Consider the following 9,876-nt stretch of genomic DNA (forward strand, 5'->3'; position numbering starts at 1 on the left):
ATGAAAAGTATTTAATATAAAATTAGTTTTTATCCTAAAATATATTATATTTGAAGACAAAATTTAAATGGTAGTCGGAGCTGTGCATTTCGTTGTGTAGTACCCGTACCTTTTACAAAAGCACAAGAAGGCGTACAGGATTCGTACATACGGAATTCTTTCGATTTCAACACAACAACGCGGCGTAAGCAAGAAGAAGGCGACATGGTCCAAGGCGGCGACTGACAACGGTTTCGTGCCAATCCGGGCGGCGGGCGAGACCATCAGCAAAACTGCCACCAAATTCCCAAACTTGGCTCGTGCCGTGTCACCGGGCCAAACGCACAACCTCACTCAAATCCACGAGCCAAAATCGTCGTCACTAAACTAACGACGCCTCGTCTGACTGACCCGCCTCTCCGCTCGTGCGCCTTCCTTTTAAAAATCCCCTCCAAGAGTGACGACTGAGAGAGGACGGCAAACAATGGCGGCAGCAGGTGCCTGGCCATCGTCAGCGCCTCCTCTGCGCGCCTGCTTCCTGCCTCTTCTGCTACTCGTCGCGTCCTTCTCGCTCGCGCCAACCTTAGCAGCAGCGCGGTCGTCCTCCGCCCCCAAGAAGCATGCTGCTTTCCCGGCCGTCGCTCCGCTGCACCTGCAAGCTCTGAAGCGCCAGCGGGCAAGCGGCGTCGGGATCGTCGCCGCGGCCGCCGATGGCAGCGGCAGCGGCACGGCCAACGGCACCGCGACGAAGAAGCCCTTCACGGCGCACTACTTCGCGCAGGAGCTGGACCACTTCACCTTCACGCCCAACGCGTCCACGGTCTTCCTCCAGAAGTACCTCGTCAACGACACCTTCTGGCGGAGGCCCGCTGCCGGCGGCGGCGGCGGAGGCGACGGCGCCGGGCCGCTGTTCGTGTACACCGGCAACGAGGGCGACATCGAGTGGTTCGCCACCAACACCGGCTTCATGTTCGACATCGCGCCCAAGTTCAACGCCCTCCTCGTCTTCATCGAGGTACCGTACCAGCTTGTTGTAACCATGGTTGCTTACTTATAGCATAGCAAAAATGAACATTTTTCTTACATGGATTAGCTAGCAGCCTAGCATGAACATTTTTCTTCAAGCCTTTTGAATTGCCGGTCCAGTGTTTGATTTGAATGCTGACAATTAGATACTCACAGAGTAAAAAATCTTTGGCTCCACAATCCACATCTACCCAAGACAAACCTTTCGCTGTCGGTAACACGTACTGATCTGACATATTCTTTTGCTAACGTTAACTTTGATTTGTCATATACAAGGAGCTGGAAGAAGAAGAAGAAGAAGAAAAACCGTCACAAAAACACCACGCTAATCCAGCATCACTCACTCAAGCACTAGTTTTTCAGCTCGTCTGAAGTCCGAACCGGGCGCTTGCTTTTCCTAACGCTACAACTGAGCTTTGATGAAACCGTTTCTTCCATTGCCCATTTGCCATTGATGAACAGCACCGGTTCTACGGGGAGTCGAAGCCGTTCGGGAACGACTCGTACAAGTCGGCCGAGACGCTGGGCTACCTGACGTCCACGCATGCGCTCGCCGACTTCGCCATCCTCATCAGGAGCCTGAAGAAGAACCTCTCCGCCGAGGCCGCTCCCGTCGTCGTCTTCGGCGGCTCATACGGCGGAAGTAAGTCGGCCAGGAATGCACATGATGAACATGTACTACTTGTCATGTTTCCTTGCGATGCAGATCTGGATCTGTTAAATTATCCTAGAAAAGATCAATGATCTGCTGTTTATTTATAAGTATATATATATGTGTGGTAATGCGGATAGCGATGTGTTGTACTGTTGTGTCTGATTAGACGTGTTGATGGGATACTTAAACTAACTCTCCTTTGTTTATGGTTGTGCTTCACTGATGCTCGCTGTTTTGTTTGCAGTGTTGGCTTCCTGGTTCAGGCTCAAGTACCCCCACGTCACCATTGGGGCCGTAGCGTCCTCCGCGCCAATCCTGCAGTTCGACTACATAACACCGTGGAGCAGCTTCTACGACGGCGTCTCGCAGGACTTCAAGGTAACAAAATTGCTTCATCTGACCCACGTAGGCTTCCAATTGTACCTGCCTGACGAGAAAATTTTATCAAAATATCTGCGTAATGTCCCGGATAGCGTGCGGCAAACCCGACACCTTTTGACCTATGTGCCCAGGTCTCCAGGACACTACTAGACTCTGCTAAGCTGTGGTGCCGGCTCTGAATCAATCTCATGTGAGGACACATCGGTTAGCATGTCTTTCGGTCTTTCCTGCAGGCGGCTAGAGGACCAGTGAGCAGTGAACGCTCAGCGTTTTCAGTTGGTTAGCTGCACCTGACAACTTCCTCCTCCTTTCAGTTGTCCTCCCTGTATTGTTCACGGACAGGCAAATTAATTCTATGATTGAAATGGTACATGCCAATAATGCAGCTAGATCAGGTCCTCAAGAGTCAAGACTGATAGTTCAGTGTTTTATTAGCTCGACCACGATACTCAAACTATGCATTATTAGGCTTACTTGAGTCACGGAGAGTGTGTTTGGTTTCGTGTCTTGCTTCTGGCTAGGTATCTAAAGCCTGGGCAGCACAAGCCTGCTTCCACCGAGCCAATCTTCAGTTGTTTGGTTGCTTAAGCTTGACTAGCAAATGAGGTGTTTGGTTGCTTGGTACAGAATCACCCCCTCTGGGAGGAGGTAAGTTTACCTCCTTCGAGACATTTTATCGAACGGGTAGTGGGCATGCTCATCTGCACCATCGTCGGCAGCAACTTCCGCCAAGTCCGAGCACGAACCGCAGTGGCAAGCAGTAGCGAGCACAGGAAGGTCCTCTACCATCGGATTCCTGGTCCACACGAGCTCCACATACGCCCCTGCCGCGGGGCACCACGAGGAAGGGAACGGCGTCTGACCGGTCATGTCCGTCGAGGAGCTGCGGGAGGAGCTGCACGGACACCACCTCGCTCCTCTGCTGCACGGACACCACCTCGCTCCTCTGTTGCATGGACACCGCCTCGCTCCTTGCTGCACGGACACCACCGCGGCCACCTCGCTCCTCCGCCCTCTTGCTGCAGCGCGAGCCCGCGCCGGCGTTGGCAGGGAGCGGCGCGCGCCCATCACCACCTGCTCCAACGCCGCGGTCACCTCACTCCTCCGCCCTCGGAGCACGCCACCGCGCCCACCTCGGGCCTCGGATGCTGCAGCGCGAGCCCGCGCCGGGGATGGGGGAGCGGCGCGAGCCCACGTCGACGGCAGCGGAGAGCGGCGCGAGCCCACGTCGATGACAGCGGATGGTGGCGCGAGCACGCGCGGCCGCACCGGCGGCGGCGGAGGGCGGCGTGAGCACGCGCGGCTGCACCGGCGGCGGCGGGGAGCAGCGCGAGTCGGTGAAAGCCAGGTGACGCGATTCACCCCCGCTGCCAACACTGGCCTGGCTACGCGAGAACGACCCATCTATGCATTTCCACTGAGCCTGGACTAAGGGGCTCTTCCTACACTAGCTAAGCCTGGCTAATGGGTCCAAACAGATAACCAAACATCAGCTGGATGCGTCCAGAAAGCCTGGCTAGGTCTTAAGTCAGGCAACCAAACACACCCATAACCTCCCAAGTTTACTAGCAATAGGTGCTTGCAAATCTCGACTCGGTCTACTTGAAAATTGTATTGTGGTTCAGAGAACTCTTCTTTTTTCTGAAACACCTGAGTGCTTTTCTAAAAAAGAAAGTTGCCATTTCTAGCATGCCGAGCGTAAAGAAGGTAAAAAGCAACCCAAGTAGCTCTCCTACTGGAGTGCTGGTGGCATCTTTGTCAGATTGATACTTTTTCGTCATTGTCCTAATCAGCAGCAAATTGCCATTTTTCTTCTTCAGATGTTGACTGATTGTATGTTTGCAGTCTGAGAGCTTGAACTGCTTCAGTGTCATCAAGGGAACCTGGGATGTCCTGGACGAGAGGGGGTCCACAGACAAAGGGCTCCTGGACCTCAGCAAACTTTTCAGAGCCTGCAAGTAAGCTCGTTAAGCTGAATTACTGGTTTTGGTTCCTGCCTGCAAGTAATGCTTGAGTAATGGGTTGCGTTGCGTGAAGTGCAAGTCGAGCATTAACATTTAGGCAAGAAATGAGGTGACTTGCAGGCAGCAATCAAGGGATGGATAGTATACACAGCAGGAAAATAATAGTTGTTTGCAAGCTTATCATGTTTACGCAAGCAGCTATAGGTTTTCTAGTGGCTTATATACATCATTCGATAACTAATACAACAGGCGTGTTATCGTCATGACAAGGATGCTAAGCTAAACTGATGAACTGATGATCACTAATCATTTATTTTGTTTTCTTGGAGGCATTAAGGATGCCTTAAATACATTACAGCTCAATTTATTTTTTCTTCACTCAAATTTCAGGACAGTGAAGTACGCTTATTCAATCCGAAACTGGCTGTGGACAGCATTCTCTTACACTGCCATGGTGGACTATCCGACCCCAGCCAATTTCCTGGAGAATCTGCCTGCCTACCCAGTCAAGGAGGTTGTCCATTTTACCCACATGTCAACCAAATTAACCATAGCAGGAAGTGTTAAGAATTGCCACACGAACTATTCTTCGGTTCATCTGAACATTCGTTTCAGAACTGTCTGCCAAACAGAACCCTGCACCATTATAACAAGAATCTGCACTTCAGTTCTACCCATCATGAAGTTTCACATGAAAACATCTGCAGATGTGCAAGATCATCGATGGGTTTCCCGCAGGCGCAGACATCCTGGAGAAGGCATTCGCAGCGGCAAGCTTGTACTACAACTACACAGGAGATCAGACTTGCAATAAGATAGAGGATGGAGACGACCCGCATGGCCTCGATGGCTGGCAATGGCAGGTAAAACCTGAGAGACAAGTAATACCATGTTAGTGAATACTGAATAATGACAACAATTAGAATCTGAGATTGTAACATACTCCTGTGCGTGCAGGCCTGCACAGAGATGATCATGCCCATGACGGTCTCCAACGAGAGCATGTTCCCGCCATCCTCCTTCAGCTATGATGAAAGGTCCGATGAATGTTTCGAGAGCTGGGGGGTTCGACCCAGACCGCATTGGATCACAACTGAATACGGTGGATATGTAAGTGGTGTTACAGAATTTCAGTTTGCAGGAATGGACCATAAGCGGAAACAATTGCTGGTACGTATCAAATGCTCATCTGGTGCTTCATTGCACATTTTCCTGCAGAAAATTGATAAGGTGCTCAAGAGGTTTGGGAGCAACATCATCTTCTCCAACGGAATGCGAGACCCATGGAGTCGAGGCGGGTAAGTCTATCTGATCATTTCTTTTTTTTTGCCGATCATTCATCAGCATATATAGTTTAAGTCTTTCAGAAACATTTTTAACGCGCTGGAGTATCTGTAATGCTTTTCCCTTGTGTTGCAACCAGGGTGCTCAAGAACATCTCATCGAGTATCATTGCCCTTGTCACAGAGAAAGGTGAGCAATAAATTGCAGAAAAAAAAATGTAAGACTGTACCCCCCGATTCACTTATTCGCAGTTATTTGTCACGGTGATCAGGTACTCATCATTTAGACTTCAGATCTTCAACAAAGGGTGATCCAGACTGGGTTATAGAACAAAGGAGACAAGAAGTTGACATCATTCAGGGATGGATTGATCAGTATCATCAGGACATGGCGGAAACATCTTCCTGACAAGGCGCCATTGCTGTTACAGTCAGGGAAAACAAATATTTGGATCGATGGAAAAACATAAAGGACAGAAAAGGAATTTGTATTCTTAGACATGATGATCAACAGGGCAAGTTAACAGAAGGTGAAAAAAATCAATAAGTTACGCACTAAGCATCAGAAACTGCTAAATCTTACACAAAGCAAGCCCCCTTTATCAATTAGGAAGGGGAGGCGCAGGTGCTGGGACTGGAACACGCACCGGAGCAGTGATCGACTGATTGTGCAGGCCTATGGCCAGCGGACCAAGGAAGTCTTGGCTCAGTTTCTGTTTTTTAACTGTATTGCTTCTTCTGTTGTGCTCAGCAAGGAACAGTGGCGCTATATCGACACTCTCTGTTTCATGCATGTAGATTAGAGCTATCCATATTTTGAGAAAATAACAGTAATTGTATGGCTATCCAACACATACTCCAAACTTAGATCCATCTGACATTACCTAGTTTATGATCCCAAGGAACTAAGAAAAGATCCCTAAGAACAACAAGGTTATTCTGTGTAAAAAAAAATATTGACCCAAATACAGAACCAAAGATTGTATACACCGGGTTAGCAGGGGAGGGAGACCCACACCTCCCTCCAAACTTACTCCCACCAATTTGAAACCTACAGCTGATGCAAGAGCTTATCTGCATAACTATAATACATGACACATGTGATTCCGCTAAAGAGACCTGCTCCTAGGCCAAAGCTAGCCTACTCCAAATAGCACAATTTTGCACATACAGCACACAAGAACCATGCATTTGTCACAAGATGGGAAAACACAAATACAGAAACATCTTCCTCCCATTAAATTTACATCACGGAGCAAACTCCATGTTCCCATTGAAGAAAGCATCATCATTGTTGGGTAAATCCTGTTGTGAGAAAAGAAGTTGAGTTAGATAAAACTCACTTAAGTAGTCATCAATTTCACATGTAAAGCCTATTGTGAAATAAGTAGACAGGAAAATGATAAAAAAAAGATCTTGTTTAACCCAATCGGCGAAAAAGGCCTCTATATCATCAATGGCTCCATTCTGTGCCTCGCTTGTTCCTGTGGGAAGTTCATTGGTGCTATTCACTTGATCACCAACAGGATGCGGATCAATGTTGCTACCTTTAGGGGGACTGCCACTTGCATCCCCACCATTTGGCATCTGGGCTGGCATGACATAATTGCCAATCTGCACTTCCCTCGTTGCCACGGGGAGTTGATTGCTGTTATTCTCTTGATCACCAATAGTTTGATGACCAACAGTACCACCTTCAGGGAGATTTCCAGTTGTACTCCCACCATTTGGCATTTGGGTTAGTATGACAGAATTACATATCTTAAGGTTAGACAATGCAGGTCTAGTGCTTAAAGAACTACCTGGAGCAAAGTTGTTAATTGGCATCACGTAGAGCTTCCGTTGCTTCCAAAGTTGAATGGTGCTAGGGTTGCCTGCTCATTGAAGCTTACCATTGGTGTTGTTATCCCTATTGTCCAGCCATTTGGTTTTGATATTCATTTCTAGAAGTTGGAACACTGTGAGAAGAGGCTACTAGTCTCGGCAACTGGTTCATGAAGATGTTGTTTCTTTGTGATGGACCAACAGACATTCCAACATTTTGACCAATTTCATGGAAACTGGACGACACACCAGTTGTCCAGGAGTTGCTAGAGTTTCTAAATCTGGTAAACTGGGGAGGCTCCCTGGCAACTTGGTTGAACATGCCAACAGAAGATGACTGAATCTGAAATGAAGGTTGGTTCACCAACTCAGGTGACTGTAATGGTAAATGACTCGAAGGAGCCACTTGGTCAGTAGACAATGATTGCATTTGAACCGAAGGGTGGTTTGCCAACTCAGGAGACTGCAATGCTTCCGACATCTCACCACCTGCTATTTCTTCAAAGAAGCTGTCAGGATCAAATGGAATACCTTTGTTCGACCCCAAAATACTGGCACGCAATTTGCTTGCATAGGAGATGCCAGAACGAGATGAAGGAAAGCTCGTGCTTGTGCCCAATGGTGGATGCTCATTTGAAATGTTTGTAGATGAACATTCTGGTACACTCATGTTGTTATCAACGTGTGTCTTGCCATTCAGCCATGCTTGTTGTTCATCCACAAATGCTGAGTACTTGAGTGTGCCCTCTTTCCAGTTTTTCAAGTACATACGATACTTCTGAAATCACAAGATAGACAAGTACATTTGTTAAGGAAAAAAATTGACACAAACAAAAGCTGAAAAATGTTTTATTGTTTCATTAACTCTAGAAATGTATGTGTGATTGCCACTGAGGGTTTGTGGTTCTCCACACATGCCAAAACTCAACATATGTGTGTATGGCATTAGAACTATTTATGTGTTGCACACAGAAGTTCCATGAGAATGTTGCAAACACAAGTTCTGGTGACAAACGTAAATATTAAGTTTGAGACGGCAATTGGGCAGGAGTGAGTTTGATACAAATATATTTAATAATAAGATAGTGGATAAGAACTTAAACATAGGAATCAAGCATAAAGTATAAACAAAACCTGCAGATGACTTGCAACGTTCTGTCTACTGATACAGTCTACATTCATCACTTCGAGTATTTTCTTCGGAACAGCCTCTGAAATTATATCAACAAAAGATTTATTACTAGAAACAAACTCAACATATTAATTAAGCTTCATGTTGATAGAAAAAACAATGAAAAGTAAGATCTTACTGTCCATGCCAATGTGATTGATGGCTTCCACAAACTTGGAGTGTAGCTGACTAGACCACTCGACCCTTTGCTTTTTCTGGGTCGATATGTCCTCATCCTTTTCAGCACCATCTCCATCTTTTCTGTTCTTCTTCCAATGCTTCCTGGTGTGCTTTGCATCATCCTTTTCACCATTCTCATCATCCAAAGATTGCACCATTTGACTAGGATTATCATTTCTGCTGCTGACTTTGTTCCTTGGATTACTCTTGCTCTTCCTCACCACATGCATCCATATGTTCTTGACCATTTCAGGGCGTACTGGCTTCACCATATAGTCACAAGCTCCATGCTTTATCGCCTTCACCATAGTCTCCATCTCATCATTCGCAGATAGCACTACATGACATAAGGTGAACATAAGAGATTAGTTACGAAATGCACATGTCAATAAGCTTGGTAGACTAGACGTCAAACACTTATGTATCATTCGTGTTATTCATTTGACACATTGTCCTCTTTTCATTTTCATTAGCTTATTTTTGAAAAAAAATGTATGACACACACGTCAAAACGGCATGTATCAATCATGGTCACCTTTTTTTTCAAATAATTTGATAAGAGAAACTTGACAAATCTATTATGTAATAGTTATTCCCCGCATCCTCATGAAATCAAAATTACCTGTGTTACAAACTAACAGTATTGAGTAATGAATGGAGCTATAAACCACAATGTGTAACCATTATCTTGGTTTTGCACCTAGACCAGATATACTAACTCATGTACAACCACAAATGACATGGATGATTCAGTTTATCAAGTGCTTACAAAACCAATGTTGACACATGAAACTGGAAGGACGTTAGAAAACTCCAAATAAAAAAACCAAGTAGTTACCTTGATCGACATCAGAAAAACTCCAAATGAAAAAAAAAACCAAGTAGCTACCTTGATAGCACAACAACAAATTAATTCAGTAGCAATCTTCATTGCACCTAGTGCTTATGAACTAACGGTGATGCATGAACTACAAACTACAAAAAAATCAATCGCATGTAAGGATTATGAACAAAAAATGTAACATCTGAAACTAAAATTGAAAAAAGTTGACAGCTCCACACCACTTAGAGCTTACTATCAAATGGTAATGTACAAAACTTGATATAGCAAAAAAATTTGATTACATGTTGGGCTTACTAACAAAATGTAACATATGAAACTAGAGAAGACAAAATTAAGTGGTCAAGACGACACCACCTAGTACTTACGAAGAAATAATAAAAAGCTACAAACAATAAAAATTCATTAACATGTGGGCTACGACCGTAACATGTGAAACTAAAACAATAAAAAAATAAGTGATCAGCTCGACAACAAACAAACAGTAATATTCAAAACTACAAATGACAAGAAAATTGTTGTAACACCCTCGGTGTTACATTGTACAACTTTGTGCTAAAACACTGCATCAG

The 9,876-nt window shown here is 45.7% G+C and overlaps 2 protein-coding genes across 2 annotated transcripts; one reads left to right on the forward strand and one right to left on the reverse strand.

Moving 5' to 3' along the window:
• Positions 1 to 293: 293 nt before the first annotated feature.
• Positions 294 to 6,165, forward strand: LOC136520128 (uncharacterized). Its single transcript, XM_066513542.1, has 10 exons — positions 294 to 994; positions 1,468 to 1,648; positions 1,905 to 2,038; positions 3,887 to 3,999; positions 4,396 to 4,519; positions 4,713 to 4,868; positions 4,963 to 5,115; positions 5,224 to 5,303; positions 5,429 to 5,478; positions 5,561 to 6,165. Exons 1-10 carry the CDS (start codon positions 464 to 466, stop codon positions 5,695 to 5,697), a joined length of 1,659 nt encoding a protein of 552 aa, XP_066369639.1. The 5' UTR covers positions 294 to 463; the 3' UTR covers positions 5,698 to 6,165.
• A 1,032-nt stretch (positions 6,166 to 7,197) lies between these two features.
• LOC136524361 (two-component response regulator ORR24-like) lies at positions 7,198 to 8,771 on the reverse strand. The gene is made up of 3 exons (XM_066517765.1): positions 8,423 to 8,771; positions 8,247 to 8,323; positions 7,198 to 7,890 (listed from the first exon to the last, which is right to left on the reverse strand). The coding sequence occupies exons 1-3, from the start codon at positions 8,769 to 8,771 to the stop codon at positions 7,198 to 7,200; spliced, it is 1,119 nt and encodes a 372-aa protein (XP_066373862.1).
• Between the last annotated feature and the right edge of the window lie 1,105 nt (positions 8,772 to 9,876).

This window comes from Miscanthus floridulus, chromosome 18 (genome assembly GCF_019320115.1).
Source record: "Miscanthus floridulus cultivar M001 chromosome 18, ASM1932011v1, whole genome shotgun sequence".
Classification (NCBI taxonomy): Eukaryota; Viridiplantae; Streptophyta; class Magnoliopsida; order Poales; family Poaceae; genus Miscanthus; species Miscanthus floridulus.

What these genes read in the sequence shown, in the direction of transcription:
- LOC136520128 (XM_066513542.1), top strand. Translation starts at nt 464, where the DNA reads ATGGCGGCAGCAGGTGCCTGGCCATCGTCAGCGCCTCCTCTGCGCGCC. An exon ending in AAACTTTTCAGAGCCTGCAA is followed by an intron (nt 4,000 to 4,395) that starts GTAAGCTCGTTA and finishes CTCAAATTTCAG; the next exon opens with GACAGTGAAGTACGCTTATT. An exon ending in CTGCCTACCCAGTCAAGGAG is followed by an intron (nt 4,520 to 4,712) that starts GTTGTCCATTTT and finishes AAACATCTGCAG; the next exon opens with ATGTGCAAGATCATCGATGG.
- LOC136524361 (XM_066517765.1), bottom strand. Translation starts at nt 8,771, where the DNA reads ATGGTGAAGGCGATAAAGCATGGAGCTTGTGACTATATGGTGAAGCCA. An exon ending in CAATCACATTGGCATGGACA is followed by an intron (nt 8,324 to 8,422) that starts GTAAGATCTTAC and finishes ATATAATTTCAG; the next exon opens with AGGCTGTTCCGAAGAAAATA. An exon ending in ACGTTGCAAGTCATCTGCAG is followed by an intron (nt 7,891 to 8,246) that starts GTTTTGTTTATA and finishes TTGTGATTTCAG; the next exon opens with AAGTATCGTATGTACTTGAA.